Below are 25,335 nucleotides of genomic sequence, written 5' to 3' on the forward strand. Positions count from 1 at the left end.
ATATTTACTATGGAGCAATGGGCAAGCACCGTGGCAGAAAAAGTCACTTACTCTTCTCTGTCTTTGAGAACAGAGGAGCATTGAGGAGATCCATGTGCTGGGGCTATAGGGATCTCAGATACCACAAGACTGGGAGCACAGCAGCATAGGAAGCACTCTGCACCAGAGCAGTGAGCGGTTTTAGTGCTTTATATGATATAGGAAATTACCTGGGTCTGGTAAATCTCTAAGTGGTTATGGGAGTTACATAAAGCATCCTGTAATCAACATAAATTGGATTGTATTTATCATTGTTGAATATTCAAGTCACACTGGTGGTGGCACACCTATTTATCAAGGCCACCCCATCATTTGCACACATCAATTAATTCAGTTTTGCAACAGTCCATTAGGAGTAGAAATCATTCAGTCCCATTTCACGGGTAGGGAAAATAAGGCTCAGAGGACCTGAAATGCTTGTTTGGGTTTTAACACAGCAGAAAATGTTTCATACCATGCTAATTGTACCTGTAGTTAGGCAGCAAGGTCAAGATTTCAAAGTGTGCCTGTTTCCAGGGCAGGCAAATATCTGGGTTAAACCTCTGTGCTGTCAGCTGAGTCAGATGCCATCTCTGTCCTGAAGCACGGTGTTGAGAGCAAAGCAGGTCACAGGATCAGCAGGTGTTCGCATCCAGCTGCAGGGAGCAGCAGCAATGTGCCGCACAGCCCTTGTCATGGTGCAGGGTCGGGTGGTTTGCAGGCAGGTGCTTGGTCTCCTCTGGTCTTGGTTCCTCAGTATTGCAACGTTCTGCACGGCAAGACTGAGACAGCCATTGTGAAGCCTGACAAAGACCAAACAATTACCTGATGCAAGGAAGCCATGCTTAAATTTGTGCACCCCCTCAGTACTTTGGTAAAGGGCCAATCTACCAGTCACATACCATTGTTTTGAAGAAAAACACAGAAGTGATCAGCAATGTGGTAATGGGTAATATGCTAATTTACGTCTTACGCAGCATAGCAGGGATGCTCTCTGTGTCACTGGACGAGGTGTTCATTCTGTGCTGCTGATTTCCGCTGTAGATTGCAGCAAGGCAAATGATCTCTTTTCTGTATTTCACAGCACCTGAAATGTTTAACTCCACAAAACCTACCGGCTATTCCTTCGCTGTGGACTGGTGGTCACTAGGAATCACTGCCTATGAGCTGCTCAGAGCCCGGGTACGGCGCACACGGCTGCTGTTGCTGTCTGTCCTCTCTTTCCTTAAGGCACTCTCTTGGGAAGGTTAATACCTTATAACAGGGATGAAAGTTCCAAGCTAAATTCAATGCTTTAAAGTTTATTACAGTATAGGCAGCAGAAACAAAATCTTCATCAGAGCTTTTGTGATCACAGCTAAGAGCTCAGAGAGAAAAACACTGCAATACAGAATAACTCATTGTGACAGTTCCTCACAGTGTCCAAGGACTTCTCAATTGGCACAGACTATTCAAGGAAAGTGGATCCATCTGATTAACGAGTGAGAAATCCTTAAGTTTGGTCTGTAATATAGTTGACTCTGAACTCCCATCCTGCAAGAAAAATAAATAAATAAATAAATAAAAATAAAAATAAGATTAATAATAATAATAATAATAATAATAATAATAATAATAATAATAATAATCTTGTTGCTTTTGCGATAAGACTGAGCAGTTTTAGCAAAAGCAAACCACAACATGTAAATTATTAATTAGGTACAATTCATGCCTGTTGTGTCAACGTTCTGCTTCTAACCTAGGTAAGGTTGGTGGCCTGGTAGACAAATGATGAGATCACTGTTTTGGAACTGTTGTGTAAAAAGCTGAGTAATTTTTTTTAAATTATATTCTTCTAAGCAAAAGGTGGTTTAAAATCTTGAGAGGCTAGAAGACTTCTTTCAGTAAGAGCAAACACTTTTTAAAGTGTTTTACTTTTACCCTACAATCAATCTTTGCAGAAAGACTAAAAATATATGTGATAAATATAAAGAACAGATTGTGAGTGATCAAGTTAGTACACATTAAGAGGACACTTTTGTCTGAACTGTTGAGTAACTCTAAAAATGTTAATATAATATGTGAATTTTCTATTTGTAAATTTAAACAAATTGTAGGACTGTTCATCACATTGATTTTTGACTTGATGGCATTATTTCCAAAGATAGAAGTAGAAATGCTGTTAAGTATTCTAGTACTCACAGCCATAATAAAAGGTATCTTCAGTGGTGGTTACTGTATTGGAAGTGAAAGGAGACCTTGAGGTCCATCTAGTGTCTGCATGTGTTAAGCACAATGCACCTGATTTCATCTCACAGTTTGTAGCTATTATTTTAAATGCATTTTTGACAGCATTCCTCTCCCTCTCCCTACCCTCCCTCCCCCCACCCAAATACTGTAAAAATCTGGGAATTAAAAATCTTCCCAAACAGCAGCACCCTTTCATTGCACATTGTCTTTTTAAGCAAGACAGAAGTGTTGCTGTAGGTAGGAGCTAAACATGGAGGTGACCTGGGCCACCTGTGTGCTAGCACTAGTTGCATCCTGCCCAGTTCAGATTCAGTTCCCTGAGTGTTCCACTGCCTCCAGGCAGCCCGACTCTGTCCCTGCCCACGTGTGTAACAAAGCAGTCCTGAGGGACAGCTCAGGCTGCTGTCCGCTGTGCCGCTGTATTGCAGGTCATTCTGCAGCCTCATGTCATACCTGGGGCTTGTGGCCTCTCTTGGGGCAGTATTTCTTCATATGATCTGGTAGTTGGGAGAAATCCTGCTTCTTTTTACTTGTGTTGTATCCAACGTGAATGAAGAGCTGAAAACAGAAGAGCATTTTACAGGAATATTGGGAATGCTTTAATGGCAGCACTATATTTTAATCCTTTTTCATAGTCCTTCAAGATACAAATGTTGACAAGGCCAAGTAAACAAAAGCTGGTTAATGACTCTAATTTTTGTTTTGCCTCCTATCTGTCACACTGTTTAAACATCTAGTTATTATTATTGTTGTTCTTCCTGACATTATTATTTTGTTTATTACAGTGAGAGATTTTCAGTGGGGAGCTGGGAAATGTGCAAAGAGATTTTGTTTGGAGCTACCTTGTTCTAAAAAGATTTCCAAATGAGGTGGAAAAGGAGATGCATTAAAACGCTTTCCTTGTTGCATTTTTCACAGAGGCCATATCATATTCGCTCCAACACTTCCACAAATGAAATGGCTCACGTGTTCAAGACAGCTACAGTAATGTACCCTGCTGCCTGGTCCAAGGAAATGGTGACACTAATCAAAAAGGTAAGGGCAGCTGTGGAAGCAGACAGCTTAGGAGCATGGATGTTTTATAGCTGGAAGCCTGCTGGAATGAGTTAAGACTTTCCACTGGGCACTCTGGCCTTTGTACTAAATTGTGGGGATTCATTACAAACTGCATCCAGACCCAGTGTCGGTGACTTTCAGATGGTACTATATGATAAATATCGAGTTTTTTAATATTATAGACACACTAATGTAATAATCAACTAACAGTACTGCTTCCTGGACTAATGGTGATGGAGTTTGTGTTGGCAACTGTGGCTGCTGCTAATGCATCTCTCCTAAGGACACAGGCAGTCTTCATTTCCAAAGGTTCTTCTATAACTTTGTCAGAATTATACTAGAACTTAGAAGTAGATGCTGATATATGTGTACACAAATTCGGCCCCCCAAAAATGCATAAAATTTTTGAATTATGAAAAAACATTCTTGCTAATAATGAAAAGATTTGCAAGAAGTGCAGGTAGTATTGAAATCCGTTGATGTCATGAAGTTTATGCACCACTGTAATTAGTTATTAATAAACTATTATCAAAATTGCTTCAAAATCATTACTGGAATCATTTTGAAGCTGAAAATAATGTTTGTAGTGAAACTGTATCTTCAATAAGCAAAACTATTGTTTCTCAGTATCAGACACTGTATGCATACAATGGCAGCAAAGCTGAAATTCTGACCTCTGCTTAACAGTACTAGCTGAAAATTTTTGGAAAATGTGTGAATAAATTTTCTAATCTTCATATAAGTCTAAGCAATAAAATAGTACTTAACTTACCGTGTTTTGTTCCAAATAGTATAGAGAAGTGTTATTTTGTCCTCTCTAATGAAACGCTCTCAAACTCTTTTAATGGAAACAAGACATTAATTCCTTGCTGAGACAGTAACGCAGCATATTTCCAAGACAGAAATTGAAGAATATCTCAATATACTTAAAATTATATGGAGCTGCAATTTCATTAAGCCTAACAGCAATATAGGTATATTTACTGCAGACGTCCTTTGTGTTGATATTCATTTTTATGTTAGAGGTTTTTCCCTTGGACCACAACATGCTGCAAGCCATACAGACTCCCTTGTGAATAAATAATGCAATGTCGCAATTTAAATTTTCAAGTGTCCTTTGCATCTGCTCTGACATCCATAGGTATTATAAATGAAGCCAACTAGGGTATTTTCCTGGCTGAAGCATCTCCTGTGAAATTTTGTATGTATTAAGGTTCAAAGCAAAATATCATTCCTAGCAGACCTGCATCACTCATGTTAGTACTTAAACACTGAGTTCCATCAGAGGAAATGGACTGTGAGTGATATTATTGTTTGGTCTGTATATACCACACACTTTGCGTAGCTTTTGCCTCCCACAGCTCAGCTGCAGGCACTAACATGGGATGGAGACTCAAAGGGGTCCGGAAGGTGCAGATTGTCTGTTTTTCCTGCATGCTGCACACAGTCATCAGTTTATGCAATGCTGAATCCTCAATCTTTAAGACAATACTCAATCATTTCCTTCCACACAAGCAATTCCTACAGCACTGTTGAAAAAAAATAAAAATAAAAATCAGAAAATAAGCAGTGTGAATCCATTATTTCACAATGGAGTGATGCATATTAATATTCCATGATTAGAGTTAGAAAACAGGAATGCTTTACTGATATGCTATTAAAATTGGAAAGCAGAAGCAAGATTTCCCCATTCTGTAACAAATGCTTTGATTGGACTGTGAACTTAGGCACATGGTCTGAACTTTTGGGTAGACCTGTGCGGTGTCAAGAGTTGGACTTGATGATCCTTAAGGGTCCCTTCCAACTCAGGATATTCTATGATTCTATGATTCTTTTAACCTTGGGCAAATTGTTTAAAGTCACTGTGCCACCTCAGCTCCTCCTCCTAAAATGGTGATAAAAGTTGTTAATAAAAATGAGAATAAATAGAATTAAAGATTGTGAGCTACTTGTATATTCTGGTGAAGGTTGAGACAGCCATTGAAAACACCCAGTATTAATGCAGCATTGTTAATTGAGCTATATTTCCTGGAGCTTTATTCAGCAGAGCCTTCACCATTGTCTTTGGCAGACGAGTAACATTTGAATAGCTTCAGTTTGCTTGCTTGCCCCAATTATCTGTAGCTTATGTGTTTTAACAATTTTAGCAATCACCCCCTTCGCAGAGGTGACTTGCACTTGTTTGGTTGCTGGTGCCAATCTCCTGGTTGTATGGAGTAAACCGATGGTCTAACCCAAATGGCAGACCTACCCAGGCCTCAAGCTTGTCCTCAGGTACAAATGACAATGATGTTCTTGAGCACCTCCTTGCCTTTGTAACCACATGCTGTTGCCACTGCACTTCCCTGGGTACCTGAACAGAGTGCGGGGCAGTAACTAGCTAGCAAAGGCAAAACTGGTACATTTGTGAAAAAGCAGGTATGGACACACATATACTCAAAAATCTGATCATTATTTCCCTTCTCTAGCTCTTTACCCAGTGTAACTTCACCAAAGACATGTTTGTATGTACCTAATCTTTCATTTCATGTTTTGGGGTCTCATTCTAACCTCTTGCATTTCACTCTTCACTGCAGTTGCTCGAGACAAATCCTGATAAGCGTTTTTCTCAGCTGAAAGATATCCAGGACTTTCCATATCTGTCAGATGTAAACTGGGATGCTGTTCTCCAGAAAAGGATAATGCCAGAATTCATTCCCACAGTAAGGCCATTTTAAGTTTGAAATGTTCTTAATGAGTCAAAGTTCCTGTAACACGCTGCCCTTGCACCTTGCATCAAATCAGAGTGGGAACACAAAAACATCAGATGTCCTAAGGTAAAGGGGAAAAGAGGCAAGTGCAGAATTTTCACTTCTCTGTGGATGTAATAAAGACTAATGGGGGGTAACTATAAAGTATGGGTGCCCCAAACATGATCTGCTCAGTTTATAATATTATCAGAATTTCTGGTTACAGACTTGGTTTTACATGCCCATGAGCACCCTTGACATGTCAGATCAAATACATGATGTTATTTCTTGTGAGACATCCTGCACCGAACCATTTTTCTTAGCAGCCCTGTTTAGAACCAGCTCTCCAAATGCAAAAATTAAAATTAAAATTAATAATAATAATGATGAGCAGACATAGACTCATTATGAGCCTGGAAATCACCAGTCATTATATGATAATTGTTTCTTCCTGTAATGACTCTCCCTAACAAGCCCATTGTTCATAGTAAAAGAACAAATACAGTAGATTAGTGTTTCTGATCCTTTTTTAATTGGATTTAAGCAGCACAAAAGTAACATAACCCTTTTTGAAAATAATCCAAGCATTGTTCTGTGCAGAGTAGCTCCAACTGGTTTTCACTTGGAGCCAAACAAAAGAAAGACTAAACTATGAATATTTATCTGCTTTTTTCCCCTCAGTCAGTGGTTTTCTCTGTGGTGCTTGTACAAGTATTGCTTTAAAACCCTTTTTACAAGACCTTGTACACCTTCCCGAGAGAGGCACAGCCCAGCCAAGAAACACAGTTCTCACTGTCACTTTGAAGCAGCCAATGGGTTGAATATAAGTAGTAAGCACAAAGGGAGCAAGTGTTCTTTCAAATGATGCAAACGCACCTTGACAATGTTCCACTGGCTGAGGAAACTGATAAAACATGTAAGATGTACAGCAGGTGTTTTGGCTACGTGTGCAATTGTAATTAATTCATTTTTTACAAAATTCAGTTCCCAGATGCATTCCAATTTATGAGAGAGAGTCTCTTCAAGACAGGCACTAGTCACTTCAGGCCACCTTTCTCTCCCCTCCAGAAAGGCAGACTGAACTGTGACCCAACCTTTGAACTTGAAGAAATGATCCTAGAATCCAAACCCCTTCATAAGAAAAAAAAGCGCTTGGCTAAAAAGGAAAAAGACACCAGCAAAAGCAATTCCTCACAGGTGAGAGCAAGCAGGTATATACACATGGTTGAGAAGTCTCATTTTCCATGAAAGCTGACTATTGCTTAGCAAGACCACAGCAAACTGTTTAAACAGACTATGTTTATTCCTTCAGGCAATTTTTTCTCGCAAGAGTTTCCTGCATTCCTTACCCAGATGTACTCCTCAGAATGGTACAGCAGGACCAACACACACTATTGCTTTTCTAAAATCTCCAGTTAGGTGTGTGTGTTGGGGGGTGGGAGGTGGGGGGTATGGTAGCCTGTAAATGTTGAAGTTAGGTCTATCTAAGTTGCAAAACACTCCAGAGACACTGCACAGTTTTTGTGGTGCTGGAGAGATTCTTCTGGGTAGAAATTTGTTCTTTTGTTCACTTCAGTTCCATCTTAGGTGCTGCAAAAACATAAAACATATCCAGGACCATAAGCAACCCAGGAAGAGGTAGTGCTTTGAATACACAAGCTGGTATCAGTGAGCTTAGCAAAGTCCTGGGTTTGAAATATTCTGCTAGTCAGGAAGTGGTGTCAAAACTCTTACTGGCTTCAATAATGCCAGAATTTCCTGTCTAGATCATGAAGATTGCTTTGGCTTTTTTTTTTTTTAAAAAAAAAAAAAAGCTTCATTCTTCTTTGTCCCTTTAATTATATGGTACTGAGATTTTCTTTAATACAGTTATGAAAAGGTAAGATGCATTTTTGACCACCTTATATATTTTACCAAACCCCCAGTCATAGTTTTTTCAAATGCAAAACTGATTCTTTTTTATTTGTTACCAATGGAAGCAAACATCCTTTAAAGCAACTGTTCTTCTGCTGCTGGAGTTGGCAGGGTGGCCAGAGCACTGTCCAAAGGCAAGTTGCTCTGTGCAGGGAGCAGACCTCAGAGAGTGGGTCTGTCTGGTTTCATGAAGCCAGGATGAATTGTGAACATTTATTCAAGAACGAATAGGCGAGAACATGTTTAAAGGTGACTTAACTTGGATATGTGTTTATCTGCAAAAAGGAGCCTTGTTGATCAAAGCACCCCAGCATTAAAAATCAACTGGGAACTCAGGACTTGACCCTGCATAAATTTGGCTTTATGTTTGGCTTTATGCAGTGTGCCATGTGTGTCATGTGCCCAGTGTGCCATGCCCTCCCTTGGCACTGGAGCCTTGTGCTTATTTGCCTTTCCAATAGCAAGAGCTTGGATAACTTGCTGTGTTGAGTCAAGATCTGTATGCCTGTTTAGGAGTACAGCTCTCTACACAGTTAACACAAGCAGCCAGAATCTGAATGGTTGCTTTAATGTAGACCTTCCACAAAACAGAGCATGAAATAGCTCGTGAGCTGCTGCCTCCCTCCTGCATTGTGCAGGAAATCTTGGGTACACTTCACTGTTTTAGGATTTTGCAGCCTGAGTTTTTTCTGCAATAGAATAGTCCCTGTGGATATACAATGTATAATTTGGAGCATGTATACCTACTGAGTTCTGTGTGAGGAGAGCTGTAATTCCATTCTCCCAACTGCAGTGCTGGAGATGCTCGGTACCTAAAGATGTCTCTGTATATCCTTGAAGCTGTCCTTGTGAAATCTTTTTGTGTCGACTGTGAATTTATTTTGTTATTCCTCATCCTTTTATTTTTCTATTCAAACGTGAAAGGCCTACCATCTTCAAAAGCACCTAGAGATGCTCCAGAGGGACTTCATTGTTTTCAACAGAGAAAAGTAAGTATTGATAATTAGGCAGTGAAACAGATGCTGGCACAATGACAAAGACTTTGGCAGACTCGGGTTTTGGGCCACCTCAGCAAACTGCAGACTGGGTTTTAGCAGCTTACTGAGGAAACTGTTGAGAAAAACAGACACTGGTGAAAGCAGCTTCAGCTGTTGGCTGCCAGGGACTGAAGAGGTGTTCTCATTCATGAGGAGGCAGCCAGGCCCATGGCCACAACCTGTGCTCATGGCCTGGCTTGCGGGGGCTGTTACTGGTAGTCCTGCAGTCAGCTCCCATCTCTAGTGGTACTACCAGTCCTGCCTCCAGACCACAGAGCTGCAGAGAGTAGGACCAGAAGCTGGTGGTAGAGCCCAGTGCCAGGCACATTCCTGGGCCAGGCGCTCTAGAGCGGTCGCTGCCTCCCGCTCCCCCACACCGTGCTGCAGCTGCAGCCAGGTACCCTGCGCACACCCCTGCCAGCGTGGAAACTTCACGTCTTTGTGTGGACGTCAGCCCCCGGGGCTGCGGCAGGGGTGCTGCCTCTGCAGGGAGGTGCAAGCCCAGGCCTCGGTGTCCACAGCAAAGACTTTCTTCCTCTTCCACCACTTTGCTGCTCCTGTCCTCAGTCCTCAGTGCCCCCACCCTGCATGCTGTCCTGCCACCAGGAGTGGGGTGGGGAGGGGCAGGGACAGGGAGGCAGGCTTGGTTGTAGCATGGCCAGGCTGTTCCCAAGCCCATAATGGACCTGCTGAAGTTCGGGTCTTCTCCATGGGTGGGCAGCCATCATCCTCCAGCAGCAGCCTGCACAGGAGGGCACTGGGCTGGTGCGGGAGCAGACAGCTCACAGGCAGTGCCAGACCCTCCTGCAGCTTAACCTTCTGTTCTGCCCTAGGGTGCAACACCAGCACAACAAAACCCAGGAGCATGCAGCACTGGCGAATTGCAGAGGCATGCACAAGGATGGCCAGAACAACAACCTCTGAGCACAATGACCCTGATAGTGCTACACAGCCCCACCGTGCCTCCTCCCACCCTCCCGCAGACCTGGGTGTGGAGGAGGCCCTGTGGAATGCCCTAACAGTTTGCCACCAGCAATTAGAATCAGAGCCCATTATTTTGCCTTTCTTGGTGGCAGGAATGTGACTGAGCCACTCAGCACTCTTCCCTTTGGGCTTGGCTAGCCAGTATTGCAGCCTTGGGCCTGAGTGCCAGGTGACTGCCAGCAGGAGCAGAAGGGTTGGGAGTGCACCCTTAGTAGAGCTGTTACTGCCAGCTTCATCCTGGTGGGAGTTGAATCTGTGGGTCCTGCCTCTTCAGGAGCCAGGATTCCTGCATGGGGTCTCAGCTTAATGCTCTAGGTGGAAGAGGCAGCTCTGAGCTGCAGGGTCTCCACCAGCACAGGTGGAAGATGGCCTTTGCTTGCAGAGGTCTCCTGCAAACATCCTCTAAGTCTGGTTGTGGAGGGCTGGAGGTGGTGACCAACTGCTTCCCTATCTGGGTGGAGGCAGCAAATGTTTCCCACGAAGCTGCCCTCTCACCATGCTGTTTCCTGGCCCAATTCACACAGAGCTGGGCCAGCCTGGTGGGTGATCAGTGCACACAGACAGATTAGGTAGTGACAAAGTAACAACCAAGTATGGCAAATAAGCAGCATCCAGAAGCTTTTCCAGGTCATCCTGAAAAATTCATTCACCATCACATTAAACTGCTGCAGCTCTCTGAATCTGATGGGGTTGTGGCTTCCAACATCAGAGATAAATTTGAATATGTAGTTTTCATCTCTCTACAGTTGATTTTATACTTGATTTAAGCAGCTATTCTTTGCAGTAAAAGCTGTGCCCTTGGTGCAGCCTTTGCCAAGACTGTGATTAGCCAAAGCATCTCTATTATGGTAATGCGGGAAATGATGCTATTACTTAAATGCTTTGGCAGACCCAACTTTTCACCTTGTTATTCAATATTTTTCCTAATCTCAGCAATATAATGAATGCGTGATGAACTGTGTGCCTCCCATTTGCCCAGAGGTGTTCTTGTATCCCCCGTGCCTTCCTGTCTTTCTCTCTCTGTTTAAATCTGATTAACTGAATAAAAACAAGAGCAAATGAAAGGTTCCTTCCCAGATAATCAAAAGCCAATGTTATGTCTGAGGTCACTTGCATTGCAAGGCAGAGTGGATGTTCCTCCTGCCTAGTACCATCTAGGACTTTACTGGACTCTCAGTTTAAATCTTTTCTCCCAGATGAAGACTCCCTCTGCATCTCGAGCTGTGGATTTTGGGAAATGTGTGGCTTAAGCATGTGCACAAGCAAACCATAATCCCAGTGACTACTGGGAGAGGAGCGCCTCCATTCCTCTTGAGCATGCAGCAGCCACACATTCCCTATGCAGACCAGACCATGAGCCCTCTGTGGGTCACATCAGGCCTGCCCCCCCAGCCAGGAATAGCCCTGGGGGGATGCAGATCTCTGGGGCAGCCTGGTGTGGCTGCAGCAGGGCTGTGTGCAATCCCATGTAGGCTGCCAGGGGGAATGGGCTCTCTGGGCAGTCTGGTGTGTGGTGCAGGGTGCTGGGGACCCTGCCCTGCTTCCTCTGTGCTAAGGCAGCCCCAGTGTCAGCCTCCATACTGCCACCCTCACAGCTCTATCCCCCACAGGACAGCTTCTCTGCTTCTCCTACCCACCTGGCCTCTCTTGCAGTAATTTGTAACATAGACTTAGGTGGCATCAGCAGCAGCTGTGGGCTCTGACATCTTTGTTAACAGGCAGGTATCGGGGGGATGCCGGCACAGCCATGCCAGCAGCTCCCTGGACTTGAAGGGGCCTGCTCTGGCCTGCACTGAGCACCCTTCTGGTGTGGTGCCATGGCGATGTGCACAGTAACGACAAGCAGCCCCGCAGCTTTAGGGGACTGTAGCAGTTTGCTGCTGTCACATGAGGGTGCACTGGCAAGGTGCAGCCGCTTCTGGGTGAAAGCTGCAGGGACCGAGGGCTGCAGCACTCTCTGCAGTGAGCCTGTTTCCTGGGCGCAGCTGGCCAGAGTCCCCTGGGTGACTGCACCAGTTTACTGAGGTGTCATCACCTTCACCCACATGCTGTGCCCGTTGGTTTGCTTTATTTGCTGGGGTCAGGCTCTTGGCATAGCTGCAGCATGGCATGTGGACAGGGCTGGGGGTGCAGCGGTGTCACTATATGCTGTTAGGATGGAAACAAACAAATGGGAAAAATTATCCTTTTCTGTCCAGGGAGCTGCAAAACAAGCAGAATTAGTTCACCAGTAAGTTGGTTCTTTGCCCAGTACTAAACAGAGTCTGGGAGGGCTCAGTTAAGTCTGGTTGTGGCAACAGCTCTACCTGTCACCTCAGAGCACACAGCTACAGTCACCTCACCCTGGTGCCGCAGCAGAGAGGCTTATACACCACAGACCCAGACAAGGAAACTGCTGCTCCTGGCTGGGGCAAACAGCTATTGCTGCATCAGTACTGGTGTACTCTCTGACCAAAAACTAACAAACAAAAAAAAACCAACAACCCACCAGCCAAACCTCCTCAAACAGTTAAGAGAGAACATTGCATCTTTAAAAATTCCCCACAGACCTCTAAAACAATCTCTACTCTCAGAGGCACAGCCTCAGCTTAATCACTACCAGGCAACAGGGAAATATCTTAAATTATTTGATGGCAGAGGTTCACAAAACTTCCAAGTATGAACAGTCTTCCCCACCCCGGCTCAACTCTTCTGGCATGGCCCCTTAAGGACTGCTGCACAGATAACTTGTCCTGTCTGAGTTGCAGGCACGTAAAAATAAATATTTCGGGGTCAAATACTTGACCCCCCCAAAAAAGTGTATTTATTTAGCACTGCCTAAATTGACACTTATTTTTTGTAATATTTAAAAAAACAACCAAGTTTTTTTGAATGCCTTGCAAGCTTTAGAAGGTTGTGACCCTTGGTTTGACAAACACCACTTCATAGAAGGGAAGCATTTAACTCACAGGTGCCCACAGCCTCCAGACCAGCCGCAGCAGGGAAGATCTGAACACGGTGATGTGCAGAGCTGGTCCATGTCACTGCACAAGTGACAGGCACAGCCCACAATGGCCAGGTCAGGCCGCAGCCAGAGACTACATGGACAAACTGAATAAACCTTCATCAGCACTTGCACCAAGCTGTTTTGCTGATACCTTTGCTTTTGCCCAAGAAGCCAGATGGTCGCAACACCTACACTAGTCCCCAACACCTATACCTACAGAGATTCCCTCTGGCCATGCAGCTCCCTCAAGCTCAAACAGCCCAAATCTGCTCCAGGAGCCCTGCACCCACCCACCCATGGAACACAGCTTCCCCTGTCCCTACTCTCCCAAGGGCCAGGCAAGCAGATGCAGCCTGGAGATGAAAAAAAGCCAGCCAGAAAGACATACTGTTTGAAGGAACAGTTGTTTTTTTCTTTTCTTTTTTTTTTTTTAATAAAGTGTACAAAGTCATGAAATACCTTACATGAGGCACTGTGACAGCTGTTACAGAGAGATTTGAGCTCCCCCGTGGGCTTCATGGTGAAACACCAACAAGATCTGGGTGAAAACGACAGACCCCTGGTCCTGCCCAGCCAGTGCCCATGACGGTCCTCCCCACCTTCGCACACCACGGCATCCCACAAGCGTTCAACACAAACAACGGACTCTGAGCCGAGCAACCTGTCTGAGCGGCATGCATACAAAAGGGAAGAGGAAAAACACAACCCATCCCAACCCACAACAACAATAACAGAATTTTAAGGCTATGCATAAAACAAAATGAAGCAACATCTTTAAAGCTAGGTAGCACGTAGCATTTGTGAAACATAAGGCTTGAGGCTTATTGATTCTTCAGAACAGGTTTATTTGCTTTTCCTTCTTAAACACCAATGTACCATTTTTCTTCCTTTGCTTGTACAGGGATTACTTCCTTCTCAGCATGGAGGTTTAGCTCAGGGAGGTTATATTGGAGCGGCCTCCCGGGGGCGCAACAATGCGCTTGCTGGCAGAACGAACACCTTCATCAATCTGGGTACCTGGCAGAGGGCAAGAAAGAACAAAGGGAAGAGGGAAAGTGAAGTTGAGAGGATTTTCTTCACAGGATTCAGCCACCAGTAAGGCTGGGGTCTTCCTGAAGGGCTCCTGGCAGCCTGCAGCAACCTGCTCTGCCTCCAACTCCAGCAGGACCCTGACAGCAGTGGCCTGAACATCTCTGTAGACACTCCTCCAAGAGCAGACCCATGTGGAAGGAGCAGGGTGCTGCAATGACTGCCATGGCTGCAGTCTGCCCCCCACCTCTTCAGTCCCCACCCACCGCAGGAGCACTACATTTTGCCAGCCCAGCCACTGCAGTGCTCACCTGACAGACTGAACCCCGACTGATGGAGGTTCCTGATGGGGGGTGTCTGCCGCGTGGGAGACCCCCTGGTTGACCCTGCAGGGGTGCCCCCCTTGGGGGTGGCGGTCAGGTCAAACACAGGTCCATCATACATGCCTCGGGGCACAGCATGGATCTCCGCCATCTGTTACAGGAGAGAAGTGAGACAGTGAGGCTGCTGTGCTCCCTGTGAGTGTCCTGTGAGCCCACTGACACTACCAATGTCCTGCACAGAGCCCTGGTTTCCTGGTACCACTGAAGAGGCCACTCACACTACCAGTCCCGTGCCCCTCTGTCCTACGTGCCCAAGACCTCCATGCAGCATGGAGGTGGCTCAACCCCACTGCTCACATCCTGCACGACAGCCTCCAAAAGCATGCAGAGGCTCTGGGTGACAGGCAGCCCCTTGGCACGGGTTTATGCTGCTTGGCTGGGGAAGAAGGCCATTTTGTCCAGTCTCCTTTTTAACTCAGCATTTCCCTTCACACTCCTGCTGCAGCAGGAAAGCAACAAGGGAGCTGCTGGACAGGCATCACCCACTGCTGACCCAGCCGAGTGTCCTGCCTCCGGTGGGGGCACACTACCAGCAACAAGCCTTAGCTATCCCAACTGTATGTTCGACATACAAAGGGCAATTCAGGTTAACAGTGTAACAGCTCTGTCTGCTGACAGCCCCATCTCCTTACCTTCCTCCTGGCCTTGATGCGCTTGTAAACATAGTCAGGGAAAGGGCTGCTGGGCAGGAAGCGTCCAGTCCCCTGGGTCACGTGCAGGTTGCCATCCTCCAGCATGATCTTCCCCTGGCATATGACAACCAGCGGGGCCCCACGCAGCTCCATCCCTTCAAAGATGTTGTATTCAGCTGCCTGCAGCAACCAGGGATGATGGTCAGGAGGAACATGAGCACTGCCTGCCCTGAGGGCTGCTTAGTCCCCACACACCACTGCTGAAGTCACCCAGGCAGGGAGAAGACACCTGTAACAGCCCTCCCTGCGCCACAGGCCTCCTGTCCTTCACTAGGTCCATGAGACCAAGGATCCACCACTGCTCCCACTGTGAACCAGGACCTACAGCTTTGAAGCTGGCTGCAAGCAAGGACTGCAGCAACAGAGGAGGGCAGAACCAGGTCTGTGAACAAAGCATGCCGGCAAAGCCAGGAAAAAATTGGATCCAGAAGAGGAACCCAGATCAGGAGAAAGGCGTCTTTACACCTGCATGTGCCAGGTGCAGGGGAAAAGCAAGGCAGCTGGGTGAGAAGGGCCTTGCGAGCAGAGGCTGGGGCTCACAGGCATCCCACCCTGCTGTCACAGCTGCATCAGCCATATGATATGACCCATTGCCCATCACTGAGCTGGGACTCAGTCCCTGAATCTACCAGCAGGACAGCACTGAGCTCCCAGCAGTGAGATCACCTGCACACAGCACTGCCCACATGGCCCCCTTGGCACCCCCACCCACAAGCAGAGAGCTTACAGACTGGTGGGTTTTTGCCGTGACGATCTTCACTGCGTCAGGATCCCAAATGACCAGGTCACTGTCTGAGCCCACAGCTATTCTCCCTTTCCGTGGGTACAGGTTGAAGATTTTTGCAGCATTAGTGCTTGTCACGGCCACAAACTGGTTTTCATCCATCTTCCCTGTGGCCTGCTCAGACACAAAGAGAACAAAGCACTCATTTGGGGAAGGGAAGAGGAAGAGCCCAGGTCTGGTATCAGACAGACCAAAAGCTAGAGGTATATTCACAGACCCTGGTCATTGACCCTGAGCTTGTGGCAGCTGCCTCTCCTGGTCTGGCTTATTTCAATTTACAGACAGCAGAAATGCCACTGGGTGCCCACCTCTGCTGGGACAAGGACACAGGGGACCAAGGTGCCTGATGAGCCCGCCCGCTCCTCCCCAGGTGCGGCTCTTACCACCGCCTTGTCCCAGATGACAGACATCCGTTCTTCTATGCCGTTGGTTCCCTCTGGGATTGCCGTGAAGTTGTCTTTTCCAACTGCTTTCTGTGCAGTGCTGAACGTACAGTGAGCACTTCCCGAAACCTGCAGGTCACCACTGGGGTGGTGGTAACAAGAGCATCCTGAGCCATTTTGTGTTCAGACAATATCGGAGACATGAGGGACAAGGATTTCCTCAGTGCAAAGGTAGCCCGAGCTCAGCTCTCTGTTACTCTGCACCCCTGTTCCTGTGACCCTTCAGCCTGGAGACCTCCACCAACTCAGCCCTGTGGTGGCCGAGTCTCCTGGGCTACAGAGGCAAGAGAGCTTGGCCACACCATGCTGCCTGCCTGGGGCATGGACAGCATCCTGCCCACAAACACACAGCCCAGTGGAGGGAAATGTCATGGGAAACAAGGGGGGGCCTCTGTGCCAAGCCAAAAGATGCCCTTCCACACCAAACTCTTATCATTCACACCAAAACAGAAGGATAAAACATCCCAGCGTGAGTTAGAACAACTACTGGCAGTTTGTTGGGTCTGCTTGGGAGAGCAGTCCTTGTGCTATGGAGGCAGGAAGGAGCCTCTCTCCAGCCAAAGACTGTCACCGCAGCTAGCCATTTGTTGCATCCTAGCATCCAGCTCCCTCAGGAAGGACCTCGTCCTGCCCCTGCCAAGGGGCCACTGCTGCATCTGGCAGAGCAGCTGCAGGAGTGTGAGTGCACGGCTCTGAGCCTGCATGCTGCTGCCGCTCACTCTCTGCCTGCCGACCCAGCCAAGGAGCCCACCCCAGCCAGGTATCTGGGCTCTGGCCTGTGATGTTTTGTCCAGCAGAAGCTCAACAACAGCAGCTCTCAGCACCATGTGAGCTACACAAGGAGCAGCAGCCAGCAGCACCAACCAAAAAGGTGTAAGCAGGCTGGCCCACACTGTGGCATCCCTACCACGCCACTGCCACAAAAGCAAATGCCCCTGCAGCCAGATGGGAATCTGATGGCAGGGTTAGCAGAGCCAGGACTCCCAGAAACTGCTCTTGGGACTCTCAGAAAAGCCACATTGCAGGCACTGCCCAGTGCTGCTACCCAGACACCCTCTGCCTGGGAATCCATCCATCCTGAGCTGTCCAGTGACAGCAGAGGGCAGGAACAGGCAGAGCCAGCCGCCGCCAGGCAGGGCAGGGCGAGGGGCTGGAAGTCATCCAGCTGCTGCGGGGAGCCGGGGACACAAGGCTGCTGGAAGCCATCGCTGCCAGGAAAAAGGAAGCGGGTCCCAGGCCAGCGCCTGGAGCAACCATGCAAGACAGGCCACGAGTGCCAGGCTCCTGGACCTGAACCCGGGAGGGCACTGACACAGTGGCTCTGTACAGGGCCACAAATCAGTCCTAATCCACCGGTAATCTCCACCTTCCTCTGATAATTTCTGCCATATGTCTGACTGACTGCACGGACTGACGACACAACATGCTTCCTAATCTCCACCAGCTTTGTGCTGGTGGAAGAAAACAAGCCTCCCTGCCCAGCTGGAGCTTCTGCAGCTGCTTTTTCTGCCACAGCCTCAAAGGAAACAGCTTGGGAAAGGCACTGGGACAGTGTGGGACAGACCTATGTGGGCTGCAGGGACTCAGAGGTGCTTCCTTTTCCATCTTCTTTGAAGGCTGGGGTAAAATTGTTATTGAAGTGGAAGGAAAGCACTAACAAGGCAGTTCAGGAGCTAGGCTCACTTTTCCCTGCCAGCCCCTGATACCTGCACCTATTTCATACATCCAGACTAAGCAGAAACACATGACCACCTACTGACCACAACAAAATACAGGGTGAGCTGGATGTCCAGATCCCAAACGCATGGCCACTTCTGCCAGCCACAGCATCTCCACACACACACACCTAGCAATGCCCCCACACTGTGGCACACAAACCTGGCCTATGCTAGCATGCTCTTCTGCTCTGACACCTATTCCTGACCCAACATCCCTTGCTCATCTCATCACAGATGTTTCCAGCATTACCTCAAAGGTCATTTCCATTTACAGCCCCCTCAGTGTCAGCCATCCCCAGCTAACACAGACCAGCGCCACATGCACCACTCAGCCAGCAAACACAAGCGAGCCGGGCTCGCAGCTCACATGTGGCGCATGGGTACAGCCAGCAATGAGATCTGTGTCCCTGGCTGCAGTGTGTGCCTTTCCAGTGAGAGGATGGAGGATAGCTCTGAGAGAAAGGTCACAGCAAATTGCTGAAGTGCTTCTATTGTTTGCTCTCTATTTTCAACAGATCCCTTCCCCACCCCCTGCCTTTGGGGTAAAAACAAAAAAACCATCTACCATCCCTGTCAGATGCACATGAGCTGCCCTTAAAGACCTTGTGCTCGTGCACCTTGCAGGCAGTGCTACTGCTTATCTGTACAGGTGTGGAAAAAAAGTCAGCTTTGTATTCAGCACAGTGGGTCCCCATCAGCCTGTGCCACCTGTACCCCTCAGACTTTCTCTTGCACAGCTGTAGCCCAGGCAGCTGCTTACACTGTTCCCACACTGGCTGCTCCAGCTTGGTCAATGCTGTTGTTGACACCTGTTACCTGGACCTCATTTCTTTGCCTTTTTCAAGGTGTTTAAAGCAGTTCATGACTGCCTGCTGTTTTGTTTCGTTTTCCTCATTACTGATGTTAAGACTGTGGTGCCTCCCCTGTCCCCCAGTGCTCAGGGATAAGCCACCATGGCTCCAAGGCAGAGCCATTTCATCAGGCAGGTCATTAAATACCTAGGGTGAAGTGGTTTGGGGTGGATGAACATCTAGACTACCCAAATACTCCACGGCCTCTGCCCTGTCGATTTGAGGCCAAGGCACACTGCCTCCCACTCAGTGTCACTGGTGGAGCCGCAGGTTCAGGCACAGCCAGCCCAGCCTCTGTTGCTCACCTGGCCAGGAGGGAGTTGATGTAGTCAGGGGTTGTGGGGTCTGGGCTCAGCGGGGGAGAGACCACAAACGCTGCAGCCTTGGCCCAGTTCTTGCTCCAGTAGTGTGTCCCGTCAGTCCCCAGACTGGCTGTGATGGGCTCACCAAACACCACGTTGCCTGGAAAAGGGGGCAGAGAGGACACAGTGTAGAGGACCCATGGCAGTCTGATCCCCACTGCTTGTTTTGAATTCAGGCACTGGGTCAGACGCGAGGGACCACTAGGCCTGTGGTGCATTAGAAGCCCACCCTGCATGCCATTGCTGCTGACATGACCACCATCCCAGCCCTCTGGCTCTGGCTACAGAGCCTGATGATAGTACAAGCCTAGAGGGCATGTGGCGTAGGAAGACAAGGCCTCAGAGCTGCATTCTCCAAAATAAATTCAGACCCACCAAGGACACTGGCAATGTGCCCCCGCTGCCAATGGCTGCCTTCATGCTGGGAGGCCGTGGCTGGGCTGGCAGGAAGAAATGCCCCTGAGCCTGGCAGATAGCTGCTGCCAGCCCCCGCTGTGAGTAGGGGCACAGTTCACTGAGTCCAGGTGGAACGTGACGCCTGAGTCCCTGCACTTCAGCACTGCTGCAGGGCCAGTGCTGCCAACGAGGCTGGGGCTGTACCCAGCATCTCCGACTGCGTGCATGTGGATGGGGTGAATGTCCCCACAGAGACCTTCACAGAAAGCTTGGGTCTGTCCTAACCCGTGCCCACACCGTGGTGTTGCATGACAATGCCACGGAAGGTGGCTCCAAGTGGCCTGGTGCAGCATCCCCATGGCCCTTCACAAGTTAGGGTAAACCCCTGAACTTCCCCAGCAGAAGGGGAAGCTCTGGGCTGCTTGAGGCATAGGTGCAGGTCTGAGCCCAATAGCCAGGACGCAGAGACACCGAACCCAGCCACACAAGACCCCAGCAACAACAGCAAGGCTGTGCGCAGCACCAGCAGCTGCTCACCCTTTTTTCTGGCTTGCGAGATGAGGTCAGCAGCACTTTTGCTCATCACTTTCGTCACATAGAGAGGGCAGTTGGTCTGGCTGGCAATGGTGATGGCCCGGAAGACAGCTTCTGCTTCCAGCTGGAAGAGAGAACAGCGCAGCTGCAGAGGAGCACAGGCAGGTGAGGAGGGGCATGCTGTCAGGCCCTCTCACCCTGGCTCCCCAGCTGCAGACTAACTGCAGGGGAAGCGTGGGGTTGGGCCCACCATTTGTCCATTTGTTCCGTTGCATGGTTCCAGATCTGCCAACAGCTGGAGAAGCCCAGGGCCAGCCACCACCCATGCCTGGCAGCACAGCTCAGGCTTGTGCAGGCTGACACAGGTCTGTCCCTTGGAGCACTCACTGCTGCGGCACTTGGTTTAACTGGACACCACTGCCCTGCTGGTGGCCAGGGTGCTGCGGGCTGTGCCTTGGCAGGCTGCTCCCATCAGGGTCTGGCTGTCCCGTAAGCCAGCTGCTGGCCATTCCAGACAGCTGGGCTTTGCTGGCCTGCTGCTAGAGCAGGCTGCATTTCCACCATGAGGGATATCTTTGGACTATTACATCAGCCCTTACTCAGCCAGAGCCCAGCTCCAGACGTTCTCTGAGTATTTGCTCTGCAGCTTGGCTTCAAGCTTCAGCATGATAAAGTTCAAAACAGAAGCCTTAAAAAGACAACGTACCAATCAGCCAAGCCTCAGGGGAGGCAGGGACTGTGCAGTTGCTGCCTGCAGGCCAGCAGCTGCTTAAGCCATCTCATTGCTCCCAGCAGCAGGTTAAATGAGCCACTGCACCAGACATGCACACATGCGTACCTCACTTACTTCTGCAGGCCTGTCCATGGCACTGTCCATCAGCACAGTGAAGAGTTTTTCTCTTCTGCTTAAAGACCTTTTAGAGGATTTTTACCAGTGCACTTACAGGCTTCAATGGGTTTTAACACAAAGAGAGGAGCAAACAGAGCAATCACTGAATGCCCTTCAGAATGGGTCACAGTTTAGAGCAGCAGCACACAGCACTACCAAATGACCAGCACCACCTGGTAGAAGAGCATATCTTTAACTCCCACTGAGGTCCCTCCAGAACAGACCCTTGGAGTTGTGGGCCACCCTCCCACTGCCCTGACATCAACTGGCAAGCTTTGTTGGAGGGTAGCCGGTCACTTGCATTCCACCTAACGTTTTCCCAGGTCAAGGGTGTTCTGGAAGAGGTACACTCACAGAATCACAGAATTGTCTAGGCTGGAAGAGACCACAAGATCATCGAGTCCAACCAAGATCATTGAGTCCAACCAACACTGTTTCTTTTCAAAGGTAACGACATCTGGATTTGGCTGGACAGACTGTATCTAAAGCTTTCTTGCACTGTTCCCAGTTGTCTTATGCTTTAATGGTGTTTCAAGATCAAACACTTAACAATGCTTTATCATCTTTGGACGAGAAGAACCGCAGTGCAGCCTTACGATAATAGGACAGTTCTCAAATGCTGGCAGAACCACAGCATCCCGTAATTGCAGGTTAGCTTGCCAGCTAGTGGCAACGGGTCTAAAGCCAGAAAAATAAATGTCAGTTTACACAAAGAGACTCTGATCTACTGTATTCTATATTGAGTCTTTTCTCTGTACAGGGAAATGCTTTACTGTCTCATACTTAAAAGACAGTAAGCATTGCATTACACTAGGCTGTATCTGTCATTACCAGCCATAATACAGTCAACTTCTTATACTGTTTATTTAAGCCAATTGATTTTACTTCAGCAGACCCTGAAATACAAATCCATCCCTGTTCTCCTCTACTCAGCTTTGCTGTTGTACCAAATTCTTACTGTTTTCTTCTTTTGTGTGCCATAGAAAGGTAAAAGCAGCTCTCGGCAGGGACCTATCTCAAGAAAATTTATCTAAATTTAGACTCAACTCAGATTAATAGACCAAACAGAAAAATACCTCATAAACTAAAATTAGAAATGATCTAATTAGTGTCTTGACAATGACTTGTAACCAGGATATTCCCCCTTTCTTCCCCTCCCACACCTTTCACCGATGGCTTTGTCTGTCTGATTTCAAAACTCATGTTAGACCCTAAGCAGAGATTAGGCAGAAAGAAGCTGGAATCTGTCTGTGCTCAGAGACATGAACAATGACATTCCAGGGGGACTAAAGCTCACTGTTCAATTCTTTGCAGGTTTCTTACACTCTGGAATCAGCTATACAAAAGAAATGCCCCCAAACCACCCCCTGGTGCTGCCACAGTCATACAGTTTTGTTGTTTGTTTGTTTGTTTAGTTCATCTCTGGATGACTTGGAAGCCCTTGTTTCTGCTAGGAAACTCCAACAAGACTGAGATATGTTTGTCACAAAAGCACACCTTGCTCTTTCATAAACCACTGATTACCCAGACAGTATTGCCTGTACTAGTGAACATATAATATATGGGGGGGAGTGGACATACACACACACACATTTGGCCCTGCTACACTATGCCCTGCTACGGCTTGTGAGGAAAGCTCTTCAGTGCACTGAGGCTGGTACCCTCCTGCACCTTACCTCCTCTGGTCTGCTCAGCACATGGCCCTCGGGTCCGGTTATTCCCATCTCCAACATCCTGGCCTGTTCCTAGAACATGGAAAGGACAGAGGGATGTTGCCAGGCTCTGAACCTGCCCCCCAAGAAAAGCAGACCCCTCCCAATGGCTGTGCCCTCAGGCTGACACCAACTGACATCCTGAGGATGGATGCAGGCAGGAGGCAGCTGCAGGGAGGATAGGGACGAGGAGCACTCAGAGTCATGTGGACGCTGGCTGAAACCTCTGTGACAAAACAAGCACAGCATTGAGGAAAAAGCATACAGAACTCGCCAGCTCCACAAACAGCAGCTAATACGTTTCCAGGCCCTCTTCCCACCACTCCACACTTTCCCTTCTGAAATGCAAGTAGTCTGTTGAGAAAAATCATTAAAAGGCAACACAATTCCAAAATTCTCTTCCCAAGGTTACCATTTCCTCATTCTCTCCACTGACAAAGCTGCAAAAGCTCTGCAGTAACAAATTCCCCAAATAGCTGGTGATCCTTTTAAATCCTGATATTTTCTGGAGAAGTTCTGTCTATTCCAAATTTCATTTAGGGAGAAAAAGAGTGGCTGGTATCTGCTTTCAACTCATCTGTCAGCTTGTATTTCCAGCTCTGCAAGAAACTACCTGTTTAAGAAAACTTTGGCCAGTGCATTTTTTTTTTCTTTTAAATGACACAAATATTTTCACTGACCTTCAGTCTCATTGAACAAAAACATCGAAAAGTTTGGCTGTATCTGATAAGCCATAAAATAATTCGAGCTTTTATCATCTTTAGAAAAGAAGATGATAACGCTTGCTGTAACAAAAGAATAATATGCTTCTAAACATGTCCTCCTGACTCCATGGGTTATCTACCTTTCCTTTGAAATGGATTTTTACCTAATATTGCTTGTCAGAAACAAAACACAGAAACACCACGAACCATTTTTTCTATGTTGACATGCAATTCAATGTCCTGAAAGACTATGCTGGAAGGTTTTGCAACCTCTTTATTGCAGTTCCCACCAGATACTTCACAGCAGAAAACTTTGCTAAAACCTTTGATATCACTGCTGAGTTGCAACGAGATAACCTTGCAAAAGATGCCCATGCAGCTTTAGTGTCATATTGCAAATACCCCATATCAAATCAGCCTGGAAGAGACTTTCAGTCCCTGCACACCAGAAGAGTAGTTACCTGTGCAATTATATCTCCATTTTCAGCATGAACTTGAGCTATGGCACCCAGCTCTCCCAGGCAGCTGAATATCTCATACAGCTGAAACAGAAACAAGAAAAAGTGATTACAACAAAGGCACATTATCCTGGCTTGTGCACAACCTTAAAGCTCCCTGCACTGTGCCCTTCAGCACAAAGCTGCAGCAGGGACAGGGTCAGAACAGGCTGGAGGATCTGGTGTCAGCCACACAAAGACCACGGCCATGACAGGCAGTTCCTTCAGGAGGCCACCTGCCCCCAGCTGATGCTCCCTGTAATACCCCGTACACCCCTCTGCCTGCCATCCTCAAAGCAGGAGCATGGCCAATATGCAGCGCATGGTGGCTCACAGCTGCACAGCAGGGGTGCTGCCAAGGCTCGCACCTCTGAAGGCAGCAGGGATAAGCAGAGAGGAGCTTGCAAGCCCCTGTAAAGCAGGGTGGACGGCATCTCACCTCAGGCCCCAGAGCTAGGATTACACAGCACTGCTGCCATCTTCACACTCAGCAGTCCAATCACACACAACCAAAGCCATAAATGAGGTCCTACCTCAGTGTTTGACAGCTGGTACAAGTCCTTGTAGGCCATATAAACCATGAAGGAGTTGACTCCTAGGGGAAAAGCAGAGAAGAGAATGCTGAGGAAGGAGCCAACAGCTCCCCCTCCCCAGACACACCCCGAGCACATGAGAATAATTCAGACCTGGATGGATGGAGAGACCCCTGGCAGAAACAGGGAGCAGGCAGGAGGGTGTCTGGTTTGGTTGGCTGCCCCTGGCAGCTTATTTGCAGGATGCTGACTCCTGCTCAGGGCCACGCAAGATCCCAGCAGACGCTCAACAGCCAGAGGAGCAAGGACAGCACATCCACCACCTGCCCCTTCCACCAGGACCCCTGCACCCAGCCAGCAGCAAGGAGGAAAGGGCAGCAAACCTTTCTCCTGAACCATGGTGTGCAGCTCCTGCCGGACACGTTCGCTCCAGCGAGGGATGTCCACATGCAGTGCGTAGTCGCAGCAGGCCTTCCCATCTGCCCACTCACGCCACTTCTCAAATGCCTCCACCAGGCTGGACTCGGGCTCCGGCACCACGTGGTCCACTGCAGGGGGACAGGGGAGCTGTGAACAAGGGCTTCTCCAGCTGCGTGCCCCTGACGTGCACCCCACTGCAGCTCTGCATGCTGCAGGGCATCTCCACCATCCCAGATCCGTCTCCTTGGCTCTTAGGCAGGACAGCACCTAAGAGGCCCTCATCACCTCCATGACTTCCCTAGTCTCTTCCCAGTGCATTTATTGGTTGGAAAATGCACACAGCCTTTACTTAACAGCCTCTGGCAAAAGATCAGGGGCTTTTACAGGCTTCTGCTGAGAAATCAGCTGAAAGCTGCAGGGTTTTGTCCCTCCTCA

General features: G+C 48.0%; 2 protein-coding genes across 3 annotated transcripts in view; one reads left to right on the forward strand and one right to left on the reverse strand.

Moving 5' to 3' along the window:
• The window catches only part of STK32A (serine/threonine kinase 32A), a gene marked incomplete at both ends in the record, with an annotated part of 29,147 nt that extends 19,240 nt beyond the window's left edge, over positions 1-9,907 (forward strand). The window contains 6 exons of the mRNA XM_084295268.1: positions 1,103-1,200; positions 3,166-3,282; positions 5,880-6,005; positions 7,101-7,229; positions 8,871-8,935; positions 9,817-9,907. Of these exons, the coding sequence (XP_084151394.1) occupies positions 1,103-1,200; positions 3,166-3,282; positions 5,880-6,005; positions 7,101-7,229; positions 8,871-8,935; positions 9,817-9,907 (626 nt within the window). The remainder of the gene's footprint in view (positions 1-1,102; positions 1,201-3,165; positions 3,283-5,879; positions 6,006-7,100; positions 7,230-8,870; positions 8,936-9,816) is intronic.
• Positions 9,908-13,514: 3,607 nt separating this feature from the next.
• The window catches only part of DPYSL3 (dihydropyrimidinase like 3), a gene marked incomplete at its 5' end in the record, with an annotated part of 36,194 nt that continues 24,373 nt past the window's right edge, over positions 13,515-25,335 (reverse strand). For both annotated transcript variants that reach the window (XM_084295196.1, XM_084295197.1), the window contains 11 exons: positions 13,515-13,970; positions 14,294-14,456; positions 14,998-15,177; positions 15,785-15,955; positions 16,225-16,366; positions 19,159-19,315; positions 20,149-20,269; positions 22,711-22,779; positions 23,912-23,992; positions 24,481-24,542; positions 24,864-25,028. In XM_084295196.1, the coding sequence (XP_084151322.1) occupies positions 13,882-13,970; positions 14,294-14,456; positions 14,998-15,177; positions 15,785-15,955; positions 16,225-16,366; positions 19,159-19,315; positions 20,149-20,269; positions 22,711-22,779; positions 23,912-23,992; positions 24,481-24,542; positions 24,864-25,028 (1,400 nt within the window). In that variant the 3' untranslated portion in view covers positions 13,515-13,881. The remainder of the gene's footprint in view (positions 13,971-14,293; positions 14,457-14,997; positions 15,178-15,784; positions 15,956-16,224; positions 16,367-19,158; positions 19,316-20,148; positions 20,270-22,710; positions 22,780-23,911; positions 23,993-24,480; positions 24,543-24,863; positions 25,029-25,335) is intronic.

The sequence above is a fragment of the Netta rufina genome, assembly GCF_964035555.1.
Source record: "Netta rufina genome assembly, chromosome: 14".
NCBI classification, from domain to species: Eukaryota; Metazoa; Chordata; class Aves; order Anseriformes; family Anatidae; genus Netta; species Netta rufina.